Here is a 25,977-nt window from a genome sequence, read left to right as displayed (position 1 = left end):
CCTAACCAAACTCTCAGTTGAAAAAATTCCATTAAGGGTCCATATTTTTATTGCAGTTAACTGTAAAAGCAAAAACCAAATAATCTTTTGTTAAATTTATCTTCTTATAAGATATTTGTATTAGAATAGAATAGAATAGAAAAGTGCTTTATTGAATACATACTATGTACAGTAGGCTACATGAAATGGGTGCGATAATTTATACATGCACATACAACAATGGTCATACGACCGTCTGCTGGGTTGGCATTAATGTCCATTCAATATTAATAAAATAAAATTGTCCCACATAAATCAACATACTGAGCACTAAAACAAAATAAAATAACACTTCTTTATGCACACATATACATAGATATATACACATACACATGTATGCATATATACACATATATTTATACTCTAAACATATTGTAATATAAAATTTTAAAAATTAAATTCCCTAACTAGCTCCCATCTACGTTTCCTTGCAATTTTTAAAAAATTTCCAAGGCCCCGCCAATCCTTCCCATTCAAATAATCCACAAACTCCTCATATTGTATTTTTTGTTTACCAAAATACAAGAGTCGCAAGTCAATGAACACAGGGCAACTAGCCACAAAGTGTAAAGCAGATTCATTCTCCTTTAAATTACACAAGGAACATGTGTGGTTTTTATCGACAATCCACGGTTTATAGTTGAGATCTATAAGTTCTCCTCTACATTTTATTATCCAAGAAATGGTTCGGTTGTCTAAACCAGTTTCCAAGAAGCTATTGTTGCCAAGGTCAAAGTCAACGACGAGGTATTGGGAATGATAAGCTGAAGTACGCGCTCTGCCTAGACACTCAGCTCTCCAGCTATCTCTTGCTGCATTTACAACACTAACTAATTGAGACTTCAACCTACCACTCCCCGCCTCCTCCATCGTATGTATATTCAGGTCCATTTGCACGCCATATTTGATTCCTAATGCTCTCCACGCTCGACACCAATCTACATTTTTTCTTAAAACTTCAGCTGCTAATAATCTTGGTAAACGCTCAGGTGGTAGCCCCAATATATTTATTATATAATTAAGATTCATTGAGAGAGAATAAATGTGTAATTTATCTAGACCAGTTTCCAAGTACAGTGAGTAATTTGGCGTGTTATTAGGCAACTGAAACAGTTTCCTAATAAATAACTTTTGTACAGATTCTATCTTTTCGCTCTCTAAATATCCCCATACCTGGCCTCCATAACATAATATTGATCTTACCACAGCGTTAAAACATACAAATTTTGAGGACAGATGCACCCTGTCATTGTTTATTAATTTATTCCAGGCGGCGTTAATGGCTAATTTTGCAGCTGTGGACTTCATCTGAAAATGTTGTTCCCAACTTAGCATTGGCGTGAACAATACCCCCAGATATTTGTAAGAGTTAACAATCTCGACCTCTTTGCCTTTATAGAACCATTTATTACTTTTTGCCAATCTACCTCCTTTGCGAAAAACCATAATTTTGGATTTATTAGTATTAACTTGAAGGTTCCATAAATTGCAATAAAGTTCAAGTTTTCCAATCATTTGTTGCAGTACAACAGCTGTGGGAGCTATTAAAACTATGTCATCCGCATACATTAAAATATTAATTTTCTGACCTCCAAATAAACATCCGCCCTCTAAAAATTCTGGCAAATCATTTATAAATATTGAGAATAAAGTAGGGCTAAGATTACAACCCTGTTTTAAACCCATCTTGGACTCAAAACTACTTGTAATGCCGTTTTTACACCATACAGAAACATTGGTTCTATCGTAAAGATTTTCAATAAGCTTGGCAAATTTGGTTGAAACTCCTATACTAAATAATTTATAAATTAAGGCCTTTCTGTCTATAGTGTCGAAGGCTGCTGAAAAATCTACAAAAAAACAAAATAACTTGCCTTTTTTAATCGCACAACTTAAATTAATCATACACGATAAACTAAATATATTATCAATGGTAGAATATCCACGTATGAACCCCCCTTGAAACTCAGTCAATATATTATTCTGAGTTAACCACACATTTAGTCTAGAATTCAGCAAACTCGTAAATATTTTACCACCACAGTCAATAAAGGAAAGTCCTCTATAATTTTCAACAGAATTTGCATCTCCCTTTTTGTGCAACGGGAATATAATAGATTTTTTAAAACTTTCCACTACCCTGCACTTGTTAAACATGTTATTATAAATACCCAATATTCTAGTGAGCAGTGAATCTGGAGCATTTTTATAAAACTCGTAGGGCACCCTATCGTGGCCCGGCGCTTTATTATCTTTTAATCTCGCGAGAACTGATTTTAACTCTAACATACTAAAATCTCTGTCCAAAACATCGTTTGTTATCATTGGTTCCGCATAACAGATCCCAGCTGATAATCGTCGCGGGTTTAATAATTTACTAAAATGATTGATCCAATCCTGCGGTGCAATGTTACCCACGAACCTATCACTGCCGTATTTAAAACTGTTTAAAGCCGACCAAAAAGTTTTCGCGTCAGTCCTGTGATTTAAACTGGCAATCGTATTATCCAAGTGCATTTTTTGTTTATTTTTACATACAATTTTAAACATCTTACATGCTTGAATGTACTCAGATTTATCAGCTGTCGAGTTTGTTCTACGAAATATGTTTAACCTCTTAAATTTCCGCTTTCTCAACGCTAAACATTCGTAATCAAACCATTTTTGTTGGTGCCGTTGTTTTAAAGAACAGCTACTACTAGTCGCACTTTGCTTTGAATGGGCTGACTCCTTTATAATATGTACAATTTGATCAAAATTATTTTGGTCGTCTAACGATATACGAAACATAGCAATATTCTGAATAACCTTTTCCTGATATAAAATATTATCCCGTCGAGTCCATTTTAATTTTGGGAGTAAAGGTAAAATGTTTTCATCTCTTCTCCTCACACAAATGTCGTTATCTATCGATAAGGATACTTCAATTGGCAGGTGGTCAGAGCCCGTGTGTTCAACAACTTTAAACCCCTGTATGATATCTAGACAAGATAATGAGACCGCTGCTATATCAATAACAGAGCATCCCATGACACCTATAAAAGTATATTCCCCGCTATAATCACCCTCTGACCTACCGTTCAGTATAACTAACCCTAAATTTTCACACAGATCTAAAATTCTCTTTCCTTTATTGTTAACAATTAAATCTTTGGAGTTTCGGGTTCGTCTAAATAACAATGATTCCATTTGATTAAAACAATATTCTGGTAAAATTTGTTCTATACCTACACGGCCATTCACATCACCGATCAAAATAAAATCTTGAAAATTATTGTTTGTCAAAAAGTTTGATAAAGCCTGAAAGTTATCATCCCATGAATTATAATTAATATATACTGGCATTAACACTATTGATCTATTACTAACTGTATTCCTTATTTGCACTAATACATAGTCATGGTATTCAATAAAATTGATTTTGTCACAAAACGGAGAACTTAAATTAATCAAAATTATTAATCCTCCCATGTATCTTCCATGGCTTGAGCTACGTTTAGCAAAACTAAAATTCTTTTTGAAATTTTTTAACTTTTGGTCTATATATGGAGCATCAACCTCAGAAATAAATGATTCTAAAATAAAAACAATATCATACAAATTAATGAACTCTATAAAACTTAAATCATTCACCTTGGACTTTAACCCGCATACATTGTAGGCCACTAATTTTAAACTACCTATCTTACTTAAAGTACTTGTTGAGTCCGTCCGACGTACTTCTGTGGCTGGATTGGCGTAGACCCCTCAACCCCGCACTGCCTGAGAGTAGCTTGCTGTCCCTGGTCCCTGATGGAGGCCGTCGCTGGTCGCTGTCACAGCATCCCTTGGAGTCTCGCGCTGCCTCGTGGTCGACCCCTCGTCTTCGGCTGCACCCTCCATGTCCAAAGGGGGATTTGCAAGGCGATTTATGAACTCCGAGAAGTCGTGGCGAAACATGGAATTCAGCTTTGCAACTCCGTCCTGCCTCCCTGCCATTAGCCTACCCTCCTCCCACGTGAACCTACACTTGTCTATGGTTAGGTGATCATATACCAAGGGCATCCGCCGGGTCCCCGCTACCCTCTCGACCTCATTTCGCACTGACACTAAAGCTTTACGCTTTACTCGCACCTCCTTTGGGAAATCACGGTAAACTGAATAACCCGTGTTTTTCAATTGTTTCACCCGAGTCATAATATAGTCAATGTCAGAGTCACAAGGCAAGTGAGCGATTATTGTATCTTTTAGGTTTCCTAGAGGGTGAGCCCTGTTAATACATACTTGACTGTGACCGAACATATCACCACAGAATTTGCCTACTATATACTTAAAGTCCGTTGTTCTTTCACCCCACTTCAGTCCCTTGAATATCAGATTGTTCCTTCTAGATCGACTTTCTAAATCTAAAAGTTTATCCATAATGACTTTATTTTGTCGCTTAAGGTCCCTTATCTGTTCATTTTGTGAAACGTTTTCTTCTTCCAAATGTGACACTTTTTGTGAGAGGTTAACCAAGTCAGATTTTGTCGCCAAATTAGACAATTTAGAGTCCAGGAGATCGGACATAACATCTCTGAGAGAAGATCTTAACTGTCCATTAGTTAACTCACCAACTTTCTCGTCGTCGTTCTCCATTATTCCCATCATCAAACCTGTAGAAGAATCCTCCGGTGATGCTGGCGAGGAACGCGATCTCGGACGTTTGACAGGTCTTCCCGAAGGCGAGAAATAATTGATTATCTTATTGTCTGTCATTAACACAACACTATGTTCGCTTAAATATCACTTTTGATGCCGCAAACACGAACCAGCGACGAAAATCACCGTAATGTCCACGACACGAACCCACGACAACTTGTCTGCCACTGACCACGTTGCAACTGACCACGTCGGCGATTTCCCGATAACTGATTGTTTTCTTAGTTCCCAACCGAAATTATCAGTTCAAACGATACTTAACCGTTTCTTATCACATTGAAACACAACTCCAGTACTAAACTCTGTTTATTACTGTAGAAATTTACAATAAATCGGGAGCTAACACTGTAGGACTACTGACTCAAACGGCACCAGTAGTGCCAACCGATATTTGTATTATTTTGAACAACAGAATTAACCTAAAAAAAACTATTGTCAAAATACTTTGAGAGTAATGAAATTGTTCGGAATTTAATAACTAATCAGAATATAACATTCTTTTAGTTAATATGTAAACAATTAACATGCTAATGAGGTAATTTCGGCATAATGTCAACTTAAACCTGCCCCCTGGCAGGACTAAAGTTGCGGACTAAACTCACTAATTTTTATGACGGAAATATATTTCTTAGTCCCGAAATTGGTCTCCCAAACCCACCGAGATTATCTCTTAGGCTGGCGCCTAAGTCGCTACTAGACTCCCAAACCAACAATATTTAGGCGCGAGATTATCCCTGAACAAGTTAGGCGCGCACCTAACTGATCCCGAGCTCACAAACCCCTTTTCTAGGCGGCAACTTAAATACCGGAAATATCCGGTTCTTAGTTGCCGACTAGCGCTAATACCGAGCTCCCAAACCACCTCATAATATTTTGAATAAACTGTTATTTTATCTTCAGAAACCCAAGATATGAAGTTGCATCCATGTAGGGAAATTTACTAAAATATACCTTGGATAAAGTAAACTTATGAAACCTATCATGTCAAAAGTTAAATATTGAGAAGTCCATTTGTCACAGGCTGTTGTGAGCCAATACCTGAGAATAGTTTTGGACCGCTTCCTACTTTTTACTTCAATGATAGTACTAATTTTTACTTTCATGTGAATACATTTTTGCAATAGTTTATAAATTTTATTCAGAAGTATACCAATAAAGAATAATATTGATTTGTTATGCTCGTTACATTGCATGTTATATTGATAGTGGTTGGTATGTTTGAGAATACTTTAAATACCTTTTGAACGGTCATTTAGAAAATATTAGGTACTGTAATTGAATTTAATCGAAATTTGAATTAAGCTCATGAAGTATTTTAGAAACATTTTGTATATTGTCAACTTGTATGACCTGCCCTATTTTTTGTAAATTGATTCACAGATTTTTGAAAAGAGTTTAGGCCTACTTTACAAAATAATACTCGAGCCGCAGCAAACCTGCAGACTAAGCAAACTTCAATTTATCTGGCTGTATTTCCACTATTTCCTTCACATTGTAAGATTAATTTCTTATTTTAGTAATATTAGGTAACTCTAATGAATACTTGGGTTTCTTGCTACAAGAAAGATAATGAAGTGTGTTTTTAAAATTATATTTTTATTGAAATAGGTTCTTCTCTATAGGGGAAATTCGCTAAAACTGTCACCAGGTAAGCCATAAATATGATAAGGCTATTAGGGAGTTTTGTTTAGTGTTTAATGTATGATATTAGTTTTAATTATTTTTTTACAGAAAATGTCTTCACAAGTTTGAAATATTAAATATTTAACTATGAAGTTTGTAAGTTAGAGTTACACATTGGAAAAGATTTATATTTGACTTTAAGTCAGATTGTTGCATCTTCGCAAACAATTCTATCAAGTACTAGAAATATGAATGACCACAGAGAAGTCAAAATTGGCGAAACTATTTTATTTATAAATTGGGTCAAGAGGGCCACAAAACTTGGCATCTGCAAATGCTGGTGTTATTCTGTTGAATGAGGTCATTTTGGGAACAGTCCAAACCCTGCCATCAGCTGACCAACCAACCATCAGATCACCTTCACTCGCCATGGAGTCCCACGTAAGTTATATTCATTGCCGGCTAATTTGCCGGTATCGTAACATTCTTATATAACTTCAAAGTATTCTTTCTGACAACAATTTTTTACTAAACAAAAGGGAAATTTTCCCAGAGTAAAAATCGAATAATGTGAAAACCAAGTCATTAATATTTGAAATACTATAAAATATCACACAATAACTATAATTATTATAACAAATTTATCAAATATTGAATGGTAGAATCTTTTATTATTTTGACAAGTCTTAATTCAAGTTCCAGGCTATGAATCAACATGACATCTAGATTGAATTTCAAACATATATCATTTTTAGCAAATTTCCCTACAGGGAAGTAGTTATTACCGAAGATGGCACTGTAAGACCTTGGCCCGGGACCGATTTACTTTTTCATTTTGATGTCCCCAGAGGCCAAAAACATAATTTGTTAAAATGTTTATATACATATACATATATTAGATTTATATATATATACGTCCATGAACGCGATAACTTGAGTAATTTTTGTCCGTTTTTGTTGAAATTTAGTTTAAAGATGTAAGGCGGGATAAGCTTAAATGAGTTTGTGAACCAGCATGACCGGACCATGGGAACAGGGTTTTACCGGGGGTTTTATGGGGTAAAAAATTGTTTTTTTCATTTTTTACCCTCAAAATACATAATTTCCCAATTTCTTTCTAGACCTTTTTAAAGAGCTTAAAAAAAGAACTAATTTAGTATATCAAAGTATTTTTTTACGGTTATTAATAACGGAGAAAATTAAAAAAATGTAAATTTTTAATTCCCATGTTATTCTTAAGGAGAATATTGTAAAATGTTGTAGTTTGCTTGTTTATGGATATATTTTGATCAAACTCGACAAATCTATTTTTATTTTATACTATGCTATTCATATTTTACTAAAAAACACACGTTTATTACCCTCCCTGTGGGCAGCAAACCTAGGTACTCGTTAAACCTAATGTTATTTAAATAGATTTGAAAATCAATTCAGACAAAGGAAAATTTGCTGCGGCGGAGGTATTTAATGCTCCGAACGTATTAAAAAGATGATATGTATCTTTTTAAGAACATTTTTACATATTTGTTTTAAAATAAAAAAAACACTACTGTACGGTATACAAATTAATCACTTGAATAATTTTGAGGGCTGATATCCCCTCAAGGCCCTTCACAAAGTCCCTCCACATACAAGTTAAAAATTTAACCAAATGGTTCTAAGAAATTAGGAATAGGCACACCAGTTGATACAAAAATGTTTTCTCTGGCTTATATTTTAGATAATATAAAAGTATTTTGACTCATCTGAATTTTTCTTTTTGTTTTAGTCAATTTTTAAATATATTATTAGAGTCAAAATTCAACAGTAAATTTGTTTACATCTTGTTCGTTCATAATTAAAACTTGTGCTTGCCAATGTTTTTATTAAACAAAAATTTCACTATCATGTCTCGTCAACTCATATATCTACAGGAAGAATAATGATATAGATTACAGTAATCAACTCATCTATCTACAAGAATAATATATAGATTACAGTTATCGTCATAGCTTAGCTTAAGGTAACTTTATGATTATAAATTCTTATATTTATGGTTTTCGAGTAATTTGAAAGAACATTTATTTGATCCTATGTGTTTTACTTGGTATATTTTTGTATATTTTCGTTGATATTATAGTCAAATGTTTTATCTTAAGTGATGAATATACAAACAAAAATTTCAAGTCAGATTAATTTAACCTCTAAAATTAAACATTTATTTGTCTCGGATCAACAATATTTCACTAACATAATATTCTTATTCCAAAAGGGCAAATGAATTCCATTGAAACGCAAACTTAATTTACATAGTAAAAATTCAATTCCTTGTCTTGGAATCTTTATATAATTTACAAACGACAGTAATTTTAGAAAAAAACAGTTGTTTGTCTTGTTACCTTTCACAATCATAATCAGGTTCCATGAAAATACCTCTGAGGCATGAGACTCGCAATATTTATGTAAACAAATGGTAAAACACAACATTTAAAACATACATTTTGACATGACACGTCAATCATCATACCCAATAGGCAAATGGCGAGAATCACATATTAATATGAGCTTCAATTAAGTTGATAAATATTTACCAGCTTGTATACTCTTACATTTTAACAGTATTACTATAAATAATTATTTTTTTGAATTGTAAGGGTAATTTTAGTTACATTGTCATGCAGATAAATAAATTATTCACTACTCAATCACAAAATACATTCTTTGGTTTAGGAACGAACTAGAGTATTTGGTCAAGAAAAGATTTTCAAACAAAATGAAGGGGAAAATGTCCGAATAGCTCAAACACTAGACGCACTTAGACTTGCAACGATACGAGGAAGCCTGGAAGATATCAAGAATACACTTTCCAATGGTAAGCCGTTAACCTATTGATATTACTTAGGGTTAAACACTATTAAATATTGGTTTCTTCAAAATAAGTTATAAATGTCATTCTCCAAAAAATTACATAAGGTTTTGTCTGCAATAGGGGTGAAATATTTTTTTTTAAAGAGTGTGGGTTTTTACTTAAAACACTGAAGTAGAGCAGACCTACGGCAAGATGTGCCTGCTAAATACTTGTTAGCTGCATACTTGAAGTAGTAATTTGATAATTCTGTAGGCGAAAGAGGTAGAACTTCCTTAAAATGTTGTCGAGTAGGGTAGAAGAAATACATCAGTAGCATATATTAAATAACGACTTGGGATTCTTGAATGGAGGGAACTGAGTGAGATTTTGCAAGTCCGCCAAGAGTTGATGGTCAGATAACATGTAATGAGATCTGAATGCACTTGAGAATCATTAAAAGGATATAAAATTTTGTCAGTTCTAGATTAAATGGAACTGATTAAGAAGGTATTAACTGAGATTGTTGACCCTTGTGCATTTACTGTCTGCAGTAGAGGATTTGCATGCTAGATACCCAGAGTATAAAAAATATCTTCTTCCTTAGGTTCCAATGACAGAAGCGTAAGTGCAATGAGCGCCCCCCCCCCTGCAGTACATGTAGATGGTGCCCTCCTAACTAAACATCACCACTTATGTTCAATCGTTTATCTCAGTAAAGCATTATTGTGGCAAAATCCATTAACTCTTGCAGACATTTTATCATCGCCTCCATTGGTCATGGAAACATCGTCATCCGTTTTCTGTGATTGCAGCCAAATCTTGAATATTTCCTGGGTTCATATAGACGTTGTCTCCTGAGGTCATTGAGACTCGTTATCGTTTGTCATGATCGTGGCAACATCTTGTACATCATCTGCGGTCTTGTAGACATCATATTCGTCACCCGCGATCATGGAAACAACGTAATCTTTTTTGCGCGATTGCTACAAAATAATTAGTATCTCGTTGGTTGAAGAGCCGTTTGAAAGTTTAACAATTGACAGAAAAGTCATTTGAGTATATGAGGTCTTACATCGACAAAAATTTATTTTAATTCAGTACATAGATCTTTTTTTAACAGGGGTGACTGTTAACCAGCCATTGAAGGGGGGATGGACAGCCCTGATGTATGCCTGCTCCCTAGGCCACCCCTCCATTGTGGAGTACCTACTCAAATGTGGAGCAAACCCTAACTTTCATAAGGGTAAGTATTATAATTTTCATTTGACTTATTGCTCTATAATCAAAAGAATGTTTTGGTTATACATGTATACAAGTCTCTTTCATAATAATTTACTGTATAAGAAAATACTGATTAGTGATTTCCAGTGCAATATGCCAAATAATATATGAAAGATGAGTACAAATTAGCACATGTTCGTGTGTTTGGATATAACTGAATCATAACAATATATTTCATTACAGCGTTTTTTGTCATACTTCACCATTCTTTGCTAAATAATTCACAAAACGTAAATTTCGTACAGTGTTTATTTATTCTTTTTTTCAATGAAACATCTTTTGTAATTTTATGTTGCCAATCAATGCATTTACATTTCCCATAGAATTGTTCACGCCACTGATGGCAGTGTGTGCGTCGACACAGAAGAATGAAGACCATCTGGTTCACTGCGTCGAGTCATTGTTGCAATACAAGGCGGAAGTTAACACGACAGAGAGACACCACATTTCTGCTCTCATGTTCGCTGCTAGGGAGGGCCACGTGAAGATCGTTGAACATCTTCTGAACAGTTCTCGATGCTACATAGACGCTCAAGACAGTCAGGGATGGACGGTAAATTGAAACACAGATTATCTGTTTCGGTGACGGCAATTCAAATTTTAATTTTGACCCACAAAAGATTAGGTACCCTTCCTAAAAACAGATAGTGTATTTGTTGTTATTGCTGATTGATGAATGACCGTCACTTGCTATTTAAAAAAACATCATCCTCATTTCAGTTGTGTTGTTTATGCTGCCTTATAAACAAGGCTTTGTGCGAATTTAATGTGCACACTTTGAATGTGTATTGTATGACGTTTGAATGTTATAATATATTAAAATTAAAATATATGAGGTTTGGATGAATTTAACAAATAATGAATGACTGAATAATTTGGCGTTTGGATAAGATAGGTTACCCAGCAGGCGAGAGGAGAAATTGTTTTTAGTTTTCATACGAGGGAGGTTTTTTTAAGTAAGGGCCGGTTTCTGTAGTTTGCTTGTACGCTGCAACGAAGCTCATGACCATTTACTGGCATTATTTGTGAACAGAATAACACAAATTTCAGCTCTGTAGCTATCATGTACGCTTCGCTGTGTGTTTTTAAATTTATTTAAACAGTCAAATCTCCTGCCGCGTTCGAGATAAGGTCAGTGATACGTTTTTTGATTACAAGAAACATATCCGATGCCCACATTCATCGCCAGATGACTTGATATTATGACCCTGATGCAAATATAGCATGGCAAATGCAGAAAGAGGCTAGGGAGTTTCAAAATGGCCATGAAAATGCTCATTTCGGAAGGAATTGTGTTTTTGGTAGGTCGTCCCTAGACTTCTCAAAGAAGACCACTGAGAAAAAAGGATTTTACGGCAATATTTATTAACCAATTTCCGCACTCTACATTAGGGACATCTTTCAGTAATTTGACGATGAATGTCAGCATCAGATATGTTTATTGTAATCAAAAAACGTAACTCTGACCTTACCTCGGACGCGGCGGGAAATTTGATTGTTAAAATAAATTTTTAAACACACTGCGAAGCATGAAATAGGCTGAAATTTGTGCCATTCTGTTCAAAAATTATGCCAGCAAATAGTAATGAGCAATGAACTACGGATTCAAACGCAAAACTGGACCTTACTCAAAAACCGTCCTCGTATAACATTTATTTGCATTATTATAACGCTATTGAGTAGTTAACGCTGCCACAGTTTGTTGTAATTTTTTTAAGATTGACTATTGATGAAATAACATACATCTAGGCTATAAATAACGGAAGATATATAATTTTATATTTGCCTGTAAATTCAAGTAAATAGATTTCCCTTGTTTAAAAAAACTGGAAACCCCTTCAGAAATTGTTTATGATGCAACAATTAAACAATACAAAAACAATATATCAAGAAGATATGAAATTTACCAGGAATAGCATTCCGAGGGGGGGGGGGGGGTTGAGAAGCACAGTAGCTATGGAGGGAAGTATTTTTTGTAAAGTACATATAAAATAAATAACTTGTCTTAACAGTTCAAATCATTCCGTTAAAAAAAAGTATGAGTTCGCTTACCTCAAATAAAAAATATATTCTGAACTTGCAGTTTGCAGACAAAACTTCCGAACCAAAATAATCCACAAAACTTAAATACTTAACACTTTGAAACTAAAATCTGGGAATTTTTGTATGTGAATTTTCACAGAATGTCACTCAATGTAGGGGAATCAAGGACTCATTTTATAACACAATAGAAAGATAAATACGTAGAAAATTACATGTTTCATTTCTACTAATTACAGCATAACAGCTAATTTTCACCGTCTAGTTAAATAGTTATAGGTATAATGCATGATAATTAGCCACACAAAATACCAGGTGGATCGTGGTAAAAACAATCATTATTAGTTAATGGTAATTCTTTTGTGTTTTCTAACTAATAATGCAGTGTTTTAAGTTAAATAAGCTATAAATGGATAGCTCAAAGAATTAAAAAAACAACAAAAAGAAAAAACATTCTAATTTACTAGAGATGTTTATGAATTTTATTATAATTTAATTGTAAGTACAAAATATTACTGGTCTCCCATAATTTGTTCATGCATGGAACTAAGGTGGTATTTCAAATAAATAATATGAGTCTTAAAATTGAAATAGAATCTTTAAAAATACAACACTGTCAGTCAAAATAATTGATTTAAATATGCTTTGTATTGTTGCAGGCCTTGTTTTGGGCTGCAAACCAGAGGAAAGAGGATGTTGTAAAAGCTCTTGTTAAACACGGAGCAAAAGTTGATATAAAAGATAGGCGAGGAAAGACTGTAGTTGATTTGGTGACCAACAAAGAATATGATGAAGTAAGTAAAATTGTAATCAGGATTTGCTCTAAACTTATATTATTTTAACATTATTTCATATGTAAACACCACTCATTGTAAGAAAAAAAGGAACTGGAAATATTATATTTAATTGCTATTAACGAAAGTGGCATTTTTCCGTCTGCACTCAAATTTCATGTGAGAGGCAAAGCCGAGAACAGGAATAATTGGAGCAAGTGACGGAAAGTTACTTTTGGTACAAATTATCAACTACTTTTCATCACATCACAAAAATACTTACATACAGTCATACAGAAAGACAGACCTCAGTAATATTAAAACTAAAGTATTACATTTCCTATTTATCATTATTTTTATATAAAGATAAAAGCAAAAAGAAATCAAACATAGGCTTATATAACAACTTAAAAATTAGAAGTTTAAGCTCAATGATTTGTATTGTGAAGCAAACACACACTATGAGCTAAAACACATAAAAAATAAATTGCTTATGCACATTGCTATTCAAATTTGTTTTGTTAAACAGTAAAACAGCTGATTTCAACAATAGAAATAAACTGTGAACAAACAATAGCGCAGTGGTCAAATGGAGAACTGATTGAGAACAAGGGAAAGCAAATTGAGAGCAAGGGAAATCAGCTGATCGGTTTTCTCTTGCTCTAAATTAGAGCTTGGTAAACAGTTACTTTATTTGATACCAGCTGTAGTCTAAAATAGCTTTTTCCTACAGTCACCCGACAAAGTTGGCTTCCTTGTTCTGTTTATAGTACAGAAAGCTGCTAATTGCTGCATATTTATACTTTGCCGTACGGTTTATACTTTGTTGTACTTATACTTTATACTTTGCCGCACATCAGGATTCCAACGAAACAACACAAAACAGCGTGGTTCTATTATGCACGTAATCCTTGTATGCTTGGAAAAGGTTGGCAACACTTAAAGATAATAATAATACTATGAGCAGCTGATTGATTATTATAACTACGATTTAACCTGTCATTTTGTGTTTATAGTTTTGGTATTTCTGAACTTTCTGGACTTTTCTTTTAAACGTTTTTAAAACATTCCTACGATCTTAATAAACAAGAAAATACCTTTAAAGCATTTTTTTAGGCGCGGAAACCACTTCAAATTACAAAAACATACGGAACTATATTCTCAAAACGGGGAGCACATTTCTTGCCGAGGAAAAATAGCGGAGTGATACAGACCGGGTACTACTTTCTCTAGGGCACCTATTTGTGTTGCCAGCTGAACCTAAAAACGTGTTGTATAGTGTTTGAAAGACTAATTATTTATATGCTTTATAGTAACTGTAGGAAAAATATAATGTGTTACACGAGTGCAAAAGACCTCTGCTGCACTCGAGATCATTCCACACTCGCCTGCGGCTCGTGCGTAAACATTGCTCTCGTTTGCAGCAAAGTGCCACTTTACCCACTAGTTACAGAAATAACTATTTCTAACACTGCATGGGAATGGTCACATTGCCATACCTGTAAACAGTATGCAAATTAGCTTATTGCCGCTCTAGAGCGGAAATCGATCATTCCCTTTTGCTAATCAGCTAATTTCACAACTGAAGTAAAAAAAGGTTGTAAATTGTCTAACAATTTGAATCATGCAAAACAAAACAGCTGATTAACAAAACATGTTAGGGTTGTTAGAATGAAAAGATAAGTGATTCATTTGTAACTTTAGACAAGTAAATAAACTCTGTTGATTAGTTGTTTGATGGGGTCATTCGACTTATTTTATGGAGAATTTTTTAATTGCCATTTCCTCTTATTTCAATTTCAGATGTACAACACATTTTAATATGTTAACCCTTAGAGTGCCAGGCGAGAAATAAAAGTAACGCTCAAAAAATGCCGATGATTTTCCCGAAGGTCGCGCTAAAAATGCCGAGCGCGATCTGGCGATTTTTAGGTTAAAATTTCGTAAAAATCGAATTTTTGATATTTCGACCAACGAAAATCGATGTATCGCATCTAGTAACTTTCGACTCAATGTTAATATATGGGTTAAAAGAATCCGAGTATCCATTCGGTTGTTATGACAACTGTTCGATCATTACGAAACGTCCGGTCAGCCGGACGTTGGCACTTTTGACTCGTTCTAAAAACGTCCGGTCGGCTGGACGTCGGCACTTTTGGCTCGTTTTAAAAACGTCCGGTTCCCCGGACGTTGGCACTCAAAGGGTTAAGCTATACATCTTCATATTATTGCACATATTTCGGCAATTATTTTCACTGACCATCACGAATGGTAAAATACAAGATTTCAGATTGTTTCTAAATGTGTTATCTTTAAGGAGTATTTTTTATAGTATTTTACAGCTAAATAAAATAAAATGTTTCAACACATTTTTTCTGACTGAAAATCTTGGTACTGTACATTTTGATACTTTCAGATATTGAAAATATTAGTGAAAAAAGAAGATAGACTAGTTGAAAAACAAGAAATACAAAAAGATTCTGACTATACAGATTATAAGACAAAGGAAAAGTTTGGACAGTTGGTTCTTCAATCTCTTCTAGAAGAACTTACTTCCCCAACAATCAATAATATAAATAATAACAATAATAATAATAGGTAAGAGTAAGTCTATTATGCAGGAGATAATATATGAAAATAAAAAGTAAGTATAAACGCAGCTTTCTCCAATCACACTGTTTATCTTTGACCTCAATAGTACTTTATTCACCAACTAAGCTAACCTCTTTGATGCCTGCAAGATCACTGAGTATCAAAATGCTGATTGGAGCCTCCACATCCAAAGCCTGACTGAGACACTGGCAACCTTGACTTACATCCTGGCTCCTAATACGTACATGAAATCAAAGAATTTTGCATTTCCATCTCCATAGTCATTCGTTTTGTAAATTCAGCAGCTTTCACGAACAAACAAATCATTTGCACCAGACTTCTTCACACAAACACAAACACTGTACCCGAATTTTGCTCAGCAACCCTGCCTTCCAGAGGTTTGCTTTTTGATTAACAGTATGTGGTTTGCTAAAGAGGATAAAAAGAGCATTTTCTTAGGGCTTTTGGGAAGAACCCAGAAGGAAGTTGAAGGTTTCAGGCTGGATCGAAGCCAGCGTACACCTCATCACACTCAGCTCAAGCTGAGGATATCTCCTAAACAACTCCCTCTATAGACCAACCAACCTTGTTCTCGTGGCGTTCAGAGTGCTTTTGACATTATATGTCGCAATTAAGCTGAAGTTCTCCGAGTCTTCATACAGTGGTCTCCACCTTTCTTGACGGACACAAAGCCCAAATCTGCTTCCAAGACACCCTCTCAGGGCCTTTCAGCCTCCCTGCCTGGCAGTGCTCGATTTGTAAAAAAATTAGGTGGAAAATTACCTATTTACGCCAATATTTTTATCCTTCTGAAAGAGAGGTACCGGAACACCATTCCACCACAAATAAAGCACTGCTGCTGAGGTTCCCCAAGATTCCACTATTAGCCACCATCTGCATATTCTGTACATCAGAGATCTGTACCCAACTCACACCTTCTGCAGTTTTGCTTAGTTTGCTGTTAACACGTTCAATGCGGCAGGCATTCCAACAGGCGCTTGCCAATGGCGGCAGGGCCCGGGCGAAGCCCCGGAGCGGTACCGTAACAGCGAAAGCAATTGGCATTCAAATATTTCAATCTGACAAATAACAAAAGAGCAGCGGCGATTGTATTACGTTAGCCCGAGATTGGACGTAGTTCCCTAAAACACCCAAAGGTAGCAGCACTGCCTGGATCAGTAGTCAGTGGCTTTGTAATATGGCTTGAAAGGAGAAAATCCCCGAAACCGGGACTAAAGCATTGTCGGACGGGATTTTACGGGAAATTTTAGTACCAACCTACACCAAAATAAAGTTCACATTCTAAGTTACAGGCTAGCAACGATTTTAACGTTCCCCGGCAATGGCTGAGCTCTTACTGAACTAATGTAGTGGGGGTTGCACAACTACATCAATTGATTTAGGCCGCTCGTGGCGCGACTACATCAATTGATGTAGTCAGCACTGAACAAGTTAATACTGCCTTCATGATCACACCCACAAAATACATAACACAACCAAAACCAAACCAAGTCCGACAAACCACTGTCAACATGTATTTTTCTCACCATCTATATATAATAGTGTACCTACTGACATAAATGGTTCCAAAATTTATCTTTACCACAATTACTCACATCAGACACAATTACCACAATACCAACAACCCCAGTACTATTGCACTGACCACCTCAACCGTCTACACTACATAATCCTAAAATCCTACTCGCACCACTAAGTGCTGTGACAGGTCCCTTCATACGCCTACTTAGTTTCTGCTCCGTAATATTCTCAGCACCTATGCCTAAGCTAACCAAGACTATAAAGGGATTATATCTTACGGTGACTGGTGACTTAATTGGGCTGACAATTCATTGAAATTTTACTATACCCACCAATTCACATAAAAACACAATTTTCTTTTTGTACCAAAAAAAGTTATCTTAAATTATATTAAGAGATATTTATAGAGAACCAGTAAAAAAGGTCACATAAACATAATTCTAGATTGAAGTGTTTAAGGATAACACTTTTTTCAATTATTTGTTATCCGTATAATATTTCTTTCCATTCATCATATGATTATAATTATGTAAATTTATTTATAATGTAAAAAGTGTGTTTGTATCACACTAACTGTAAAATAAATAAGTGTTTTGTTTAGGTATTTATTATGATTTAGGAACATGTACAATCAGTATACCTCCTTGAACAAAATATAACATTAACAATGGTTTATAGAGAATGTCACCCAATGTTTATAATTTTAATTTTCAGGAATACCAAGAGCTTTACAAAGCTCATGAAGAATTTTGAGTTGGAAAATAATTTAGATTTACTGAAAACGCATGAAATAATTTTACAAATTGCAAATTCAATCAGTGGATGTATGCAGAATACCCTACCATTTTCACATGGCACAAAAATTCAACAGGGCCGACCTTTAGAAAGGAGTTGGAAAAACGTACCTTACAGGTAATCTAATATTAATACTAATATTTATGAACTTTGAACTTCTAAGTTAAAATAGGTGAAATATTTCTGTAACAATTTTAAACTTGTAGTTTGTGAATAAAAACGTGTTTATTTTTTTCTAAGATTTTGGAATAGTTGGTATGTTATATTTCTAACAACTTGTTTAGATAAAATTGAAGGTTATGGTGCTGACTAACTGACTAATGCTCTGATCATCAAATATGTGTCAGTAACGTGTCCCGGTCTCAATGCATGGACACATAACGCTAAATCAAAAGTGGCAGATACTGATTTCTGTAGTTCATGGGTTAACAATTATGTGGAGTTATATGGAACTACATCCATAGAAAATTTCAGAAACAGCTATTGCCGTTATCGGGTGCCAAGTTCACTGAGTATGCTGTTTCAGTGCTGTGGAAGCACAGAAGGTGCTCGAACTGACCGTAAAGCACTTGGAAGGTTTGTACGCCAACATCTCATACATAAGACTGCACATGCAGAGTGTCTCAGGGCCTGCTTTGCTGGAAGACAAACATGCAAGAGTTTCTGAACTCACAGCCCTCTCTGATAAAGCTCTGCGCAACTCCAGGCTACTCTTCGATGAGCTCCATTTCTTCCACCAATACACAAAACAAGTACGTTTGTATTTCAGACTTACGTTTTATATTGGTTGAAATTGAACGAATAAAATTAACTAATTTTGTTTATTTAGGTTGATTTGAGTCTTTGAAGACGTGAACTACATAGAGCAAAAGTAATATGAATATTAAGTGGTGATAGCAAAATAGCTGCAAATTTGGATTGTTTTTTTTATTTTTAACCTCAACTTCTCATTGTCATAGAACCTATTGGAACATACAATGATCTTAAGACTGTAATGTATTTCAGTACAGGTATAATAGACAATGGACAAGCCAGTAAAAAAACCAAACTGTAAAAAAAATAGAAAATAATGAGAACAGCCATTAATTAATTAACTAAAATAGCTCAAAAATCAGTTTTTTCCTCCATAACATCAAAATCTGCCTTTATAGAAGAGAATGTCTTTCTTTTTAAAGTTGTACAATTATTTTATTGCTGGGGTAGAAATTATTGACTGGCATATAAATATTTTATTTATTGACCTAATAAATTAGGCACACACTACAGCATACTAAATATAATAGAAATGTACAAGTTGTTAACTTAATAGTATATAAAAATAGTAGTTTCAAGCATTCGCGTTACACATTTTTTAATATTAAGACACTTATTTGATTGTAGTAGCTACATTTAATTAACGACTAAGTATATAATCTAAAACACAAATTAATAGTATTCAATAAAAATAAACTATTTACAATGGTGAAAGAATTATATTTATGATGTTCACACTAAGATGTTAATTAAAATACATAATTTGGCTGATACAGTGTGTATAATTTGGTATAGAACATGAAAATTGGAGATTTTCATTCACCAGCACTTACCAAACATTTTTTTCCCCAACAATAAATTTATAATCGTAATAAGAAGCAAATATAAAATTAAAAACTGTATCAAATATACATGGCACCGAAAAATCAAACAATGAAGAAGGAACACAACGTCACAGACATTATCTAGTTTTTTTTTGTTTTTTTTTAAACAAATGTTAATTTTTAAAAGTAAGGTAAATATAAAAGAACCTTAAACTAATACCTTTTAGAAAAACAATGTAACCTTTACAAGCGCTATTTTTAATAAAAAATTTAAATTAGGAACTTTGTTGAAAAGTAATAAAAATGAGCAGGAAACCAAACATCTTTTAACTATAATTTTTTTATAAAAAAACTTTCCAATATATCAATCTTAGGAAACAATTTCTAGTTTTGAAAATTTTCATGATCTTTCAAAAGTTCCAATATATTAGTTACAAAACAAACAAATGAAAACAATAGTTCCATCATAAAAAATACAATAAAAACTAAACAAAGTTGCAAATGGATATTTTAGCTTATACAGTTGTATTGTCTAGTTGGATGGAAGTGACTGTCTCGTCCCAGCAGACTTTATCAAAGAGCGTAACTGTGAAGACCACGACAGGACCCATACCATCATATCAGCTACGGTGATTGCAGCAGCAGCCATCTTCATCCTTTTCAACACCAGAACCATAACTTTGTCCTTCCTCAGTAAATAAAACTTATAAATGCACGTTTTCTGGCCTTATCACAAAAAGAACACCAGTTTTATAACTAAACTAAATAGCACCTAAACAAAAAGTTCTGAAGGAAATAAACTGTGGACTACTTTCGTCTTGTCTGTAGGTGATGTTCAGTTCATGCATATCCGATAGTAAGTGCTCTTCTTGTTGATATCCATCAAGTATTCGCCCATTCTGGAGTTGAGACCTTTGATAGCATCGGTTAGTGATGTCAGATCATTCTCTTGCTCACGATAAAGTTTTTCAGCATCTGAAAAGTTTGCAATCAATAAGATAAAGTTTTATCCTTTTCATTCATTATTTCAACCAAAATACCATTAGCTCTAAGTATTTTAAAAGCCTTTCGATAATTATAGTATTTGTTTAAAATATTCTGAAGCGATTAGATAAAATATACCAATAATCGAGGTTTAAATGGCTGAGCCTATGATATGCTAAAACGGGGTTGTTAACCTTTAAATACTGCAACTCCGTTTACAGGCTAAGTATTTTTTTTTTTTGCAATCCATTATGTTGCTATGTTAGAACAATGAAAGTAAAAAAAACTAAAATATCCATCAAGTTTTTTACATAAAAACTTGAATAAAAAAATTCCTATTTTTGTTAGGCCAACCTTCTTTAATTTTTGATACAATAGATCTCGTTGGTTTGATATAAATGAAGCAGTTTTATGTTTAATCCCTCACATTATACACAAGTTTAGGGGTTTAATTAATCACCTATAGCTTCAAAAACAAGTTTAGTACAGTGTAAGCATATTTATTGTGCGATTATATTTATTTGCAAACGATAAGTTACTGGAATAATTTTTTTACTTTCCACCCAAGACCAATTAAAAGTCGCAACCCACCTTTGAGAACCTCTGGGCCTGAATGAGGTCACAGAACAAATGTCATGTTTAGTTACTTAGAAAGATATCATAATTGATATTGAGGTGAACATTTAATGATTCCATATAAAATAGTTTTACCTTTCAGCTGCTTCAGCTTATCGGTGGTATTAAGGGACAGTTGGCTAGCCTTTTCGAGCAACTTCTGTGCTTTAGCTTGAGCTAAGCCCGAATCTTCTGTACGATCCTGCAGGGAGTTGACTGCTCGAGAGTATTCATCCTGCAAAAAAAGTGGTGGATGATACAATCATTGTTAATACTGCAGAGTTTGACTTGAGGAGATTTCTCCAGGATCTATCTGCCTGCATAAATTATAAACTATTTCATTTAAAATAACCAACCTAACACTAACGCTGCATAGTTTCACTTCTTTAATTGTGCTATTGCAAAATTGTCAATGTGAGAAATGGTGTCATGGATTCTGATAGATTTAGTTTGGATAGCTTAGCTTGTATAAATCACCTACAGCTGGTTTGCATTTGAAATGTAACAAAATAGAGCAAGTCTATGCTATGTTTCAATGGATAGCCAAAGGTTGCTCCGTTTTTGGTACTGGTTACTAAACCAGCCAAATTGTTACATTATGTATGACTTAATATTTTTAATAGACGTGTAGTAGCTTTAAGTTAAGACTTCGATAGTTACGATAAGTTTTAGTAATATTAGTTATAGTTATATTTTATATATTTCTGTTTAAATAAAACCTTACATGAAATTGATTTGCTGCACCTCTTCTTTCCTGTCCTTTTTTTTAAGGTAAAGGTACAACATTTTATAGTAAAGGCCAAACCCACCTTTATTATGTGCCCTTATTGATCTGTATTTGTATTCTTGATTTTTTTATGTTTTATTTTTTATGGCCATAGAAATATTTTACAGCAATTTAGTAGAATAAAATTACTCAAGAACTTAAACAAGACTTTTACTGTCAAAATAGTTATGAAAAAACACCACAGAAATTACAAAAACCAATTAGGTAAACAGATTTTTTGCGACATAGCTGTGAATTTTAGAAAAGAAAATCCAAACACGTTTTTACTTTTTATAACTTGTAAACACATCTACTGTGTCATATTGTTCTTCCTTTCCAATGAAAAATGCCTCAAAATAGGCACTGGATACTAATTGTTTGGTAAAGTATGGCACATCACAATAGTGATGTGTCGGTTGCACATCACATCTCTTGTATGGTTGACAGTAGACAGCATTAAGCTATTAGCTTTAGAATAAATAAGTTGGGGTAGTGTGAATTTAACATAATGTATAATAAATATACTATGGTAAATTCTAATTCTACATATAATCTGTGATAGCAGCACTATCATGATCATCTCCTACTATTGCAGTGAAATTTTGCTCACAGTCAGGAGGACATCATAATCGCCGCCCACAATGGAGGCAATTGATATACATCCTCTGTGAAAGAAAAGACATCACGGAGACAGAAACATTTTTCAGTTTAACACCTCATATCCGACCTCAGATTAACTGACTCCTCGGGATATCCGACATAGTGTCCAACCGTACTTGTTTCCTGTCTAGGGCGATAACGCCGTGCATGAGGAATTAACCGAAAGGCAGTGCTGGGAAGTAGCGACGCTACAGTGGTGCGCTACTTTTATTGTAGCGTTAGCTGTAGCTACGCTACTTTTAAGATTTTGTAGCTTTAGCTGTAGCTAGCTACATTTTTAAAGTAGTTGTAGCGGAATTTTAGCTACTTTTCTCGCTACATTAACATTGATTGAGATAGTGATTTTTATCGCAACCTCACGTGAAACAACCTTTTTCAAACTGAGATTTTCAAGAAAATTAGGCATACTTTCTTGGCTTAATACAGCTGGCCACAGTCGTTTCGTTACCTATTACAATGTTGCGTGGACATGGAGGCCATTATCTGAGTGTTATCCACATTTTTTGGCTCTCATTTCCTTCATTTGCTACTCTATGATTACTGTCAGATAAAATAAAATTGCTAGATGCAGACGACGTTTAAACGTTACCGGTGACAAGAGAAGCTATTGAATGCTTGCAAGTGATTGACAGGGGAATCAGTAATCAATTTAGTTTCTTTATTGTATCAATTTAGTTTAAACTTGGGTTTTAATGGAAACCAACACTAAACCTTAAAATAATGAGAAAGCTGGTCTATCAACCTTTGCTTCAGCTGTTGATTGTGGTTCATCATCACAAGCCCTTCCTTGGTTAGATTACAAAGACTTTTCAAAGGTTTACTAAATGAACGAAGAGGAAATTTCCTGATGAGATTTAAGATATGCCTAGAATACATAATAATTGTAACGAAAAATCTCCATATAACATGAAACTTGCATTGAAAAAGTAGCATACAGTAGTTTGCTCCTGCTAACAGCTCTTGTCAAGGACTATTCCTAGGCTATGCTATTGGATTAATACGAATACCAAGTTCAATTAATAGGAATATATCTGTTTAGTCCTTGGAAGAACAAGCCTACTATAGCCATAACTTGTTACAAAGCCAAATATGCATAAATGTTATTTTTACTTAACAATTTTCAACATTTTTAAATTAAAAGCCGATTTCAGGATAAGTTGCTGAATACTGTTTTCTGCACCAACGTTTGTTGAAGCACAATTTGACCTAAGCATAATGACAAAGGACGATTTATTGACATAGAAAAGTGTTATTCATAGAACAAGTAACATATTACTATGGTTAAAAGTTATAGCAATGTCGTTTTTAACATTAAAAATAAAGACAGGCAATAAACTCCAATTTCAGTAGGCTAGGCTCTGTAACACAAAAAAGTATTTTTATAATCGTTTTACAGTTTTATTGTTTTTATTAGTTGATAAAATACATCTATAAATGAATGTATATTAAAGAAATAAAATGGGCTTTTAAAATATAGATTGGTTGTATGTCCTTTAAACTTAATGAAATTTACATATAAGAAGCTGATACTAAAACCTTATAAAACCACAAAACCAACCTAACACACCTATCTATAAACTACACACACAAGTTTAACAACCAAATAAATGTTAAATTCTACCTGTTTGATGTTGTCTGTTTGATTAATAAATATTTGTATGGAAATATTTTTTTGTAATACTACAATTGGCCTATTTGATTTTTTTTTAGGATTTGTATTATATAAAAATAATGCAATATTTAATAAAAATAAGTACTAAATATGATGAAACACCCAACTAACTTATTTTGGTTCTGTTGTTGTAATGTTAGGTTTATATAGTTGCAAATAATTTTACATTTACCTAATGTGCGTGGAATAAAAGTAACGTCTTTGGAAAAGTAGCTAAAATTGTAGCTATAGCTACATTTCATTGTAGCTGTAGTTGTAGCTAGCTACTTTCTCGGAACTGTAGCTGTAGTTGTAGCTAAGCTACTTTTTTGGAAATGCAGCAGTAGTTGTAGCTAGCTATATTTTAAAAGTAGCTTCCCCAACACTGCCGAAAGGCCAATCCCGGATGTTGCTGTAATCGTGGCAGACGATCACCACTGTTACCAATAAAGGGTGTTGCCACGGTCGCGGGAGACGGTTACCGAAGTCGCGGAGACTGCAGGTTATGCTCCTCCCGATATCCGACCTTTTGGCCGTTCCGACCAAGGTCCGGTCTTGTCATGGTCGGATATTAGGGATTCTACTGTACTCCGCTTTCATGGCAAAGATTTTAACATTTTCCACAATTGCAAAAACGTCATCTCTCACAATCGTGGAAATATCTTCAACTTTTCCCGTACCCTGATGACCTCATGATTGTCTCCTACAATCGCCACTATTCTTTATTGCAAAAATTATTACATAACAACCGAAACCAGGAGTTGACAGAAAATGTCGGTTTTGGCTTTTTTTAAGTCCAGTAAAACCGACAGCCAACGTTAAACACCAATCCATTCCCGTTTACTACCTCTACCACACAAGCCTATGTCAGTGTCGAACTATGATTTGTTTAAGATGTTGGCGGTCTCTTTCACCACATGGGGCACAGAGACCTGTGCGTGGAACGTATCCAGCAAAGCATGGGCTGAGCTTGTACAGTACGAGGGTGAAATTTACTAATAAACGTAGTGACCCAAAGTCTTTGGCGCTACAACTGAGCCACCGACTCACCAATTTCTCATGTCATTACATTCCTTCTGGTAGTTGTAAAATAGAATGGATGGGACATTTAACATTTTACAAACCTGCATTTCCTTAGCTCGTTTCTCCGCACGTTTTACTTCCTCAGTCATTGTTTCAGCCTCAGCTTTCACCTCCTGGGCGTCCTTCTGGTTTTTGAGGAATCCTGTCTGTAGACTTTTGACTCTCTCTTGCAACTGATTGACTTCTGTCACCGTCTCATTGGCCTTTTGCTGGGCCTCAGCTGTCTCACTTGTGATCTATAAAGCAAAAAGGATAGTTGGTCTAGTTAATAATGTTATTAACGAGGGCTTCAGTCCCCGAGGTCTGGGTTCAAATCCCTCCAATCACCAATGGCTTGAACTGTCAGGGTGTCTACTACATTCTGGATAAAAAATTCATGGACAATTCCCGTACATTTAAGGACACTTTGCCGTAACCTTTGTCGGTGTCATTAGGCCTACCGAACAATT

General features: G+C 34.4%; 2 protein-coding genes across 3 annotated transcripts in view; one reads left to right on the top strand and one right to left on the bottom strand.

The window, feature by feature from the left end:
• Positions 1 to 6,541: 6,541 nt before the first annotated feature.
• Positions 6,542 to 22,102, top strand: LOC128997727 (ankyrin repeat, SAM and basic leucine zipper domain-containing protein 1-like). The gene is made up of 9 exons (XM_054423371.1): positions 6,542 to 6,783; positions 9,052 to 9,193; positions 10,290 to 10,412; positions 10,774 to 11,003; positions 13,150 to 13,284; positions 15,680 to 15,861; positions 18,112 to 18,309; positions 18,719 to 18,944; positions 20,306 to 22,102. The coding sequence occupies exons 1-9, from the start codon at positions 6,772 to 6,774 to the stop codon at positions 20,468 to 20,470; spliced, it is 1,413 nt and encodes a 470-aa protein (XP_054279346.1). The 5' UTR covers positions 6,542 to 6,771; the 3' UTR covers positions 20,471 to 22,102.
• Positions 20,601 to 25,977, bottom strand: part of LOC128997726 (laminin subunit beta-1) — a 61,475-nt gene continuing 56,098 nt past the window's right edge. For both annotated transcript variants that reach the window (XM_054423369.1, XM_054423370.1), the window contains exons 32-34: positions 25,570 to 25,764; positions 21,465 to 21,603; positions 20,601 to 20,744 (exon numbers count right to left, since the gene is read on the bottom strand). In XM_054423369.1, the coding sequence (XP_054279344.1) occupies positions 20,605 to 20,744; positions 21,465 to 21,603; positions 25,570 to 25,764 (474 nt within the window). In that variant the 3' untranslated portion in view covers positions 20,601 to 20,604. The remainder of the gene's footprint in view (positions 20,745 to 21,464; positions 21,604 to 25,569; positions 25,765 to 25,977) is intronic.

This window comes from Macrosteles quadrilineatus, unplaced genomic scaffold (assembly GCF_028750875.1).
Source record: "Macrosteles quadrilineatus isolate MER2022 unplaced genomic scaffold, UCM_ALF_1.0 Scaffold_7__1_contigs__length_78375512, whole genome shotgun sequence".
NCBI classification, from domain to species: Eukaryota; Metazoa; Arthropoda; class Insecta; order Hemiptera; family Cicadellidae; genus Macrosteles; species Macrosteles quadrilineatus.
The sequence above is the reverse complement of the archived record's forward strand: the minus strand, read 5'-3'. Positions and strand labels throughout refer to the sequence as shown.

Excerpts from the sequence above, each read along its gene's own strand:
- LOC128997727 (XM_054423371.1), top strand. Across the intron at positions 9,194-10,289 it reads CAAGAATACACTTTCCAATG|GGGTGACTGTTAACCAGCCA; the intron begins GTAAGCCGTTAA and ends TTTTTTTAACAG. Across the intron at positions 18,945-20,305 it reads TCCACCAATACACAAAACAA|TTGGATGGAAGTGACTGTCT; the intron begins GTACGTTTGTAT and ends TGTATTGTCTAG.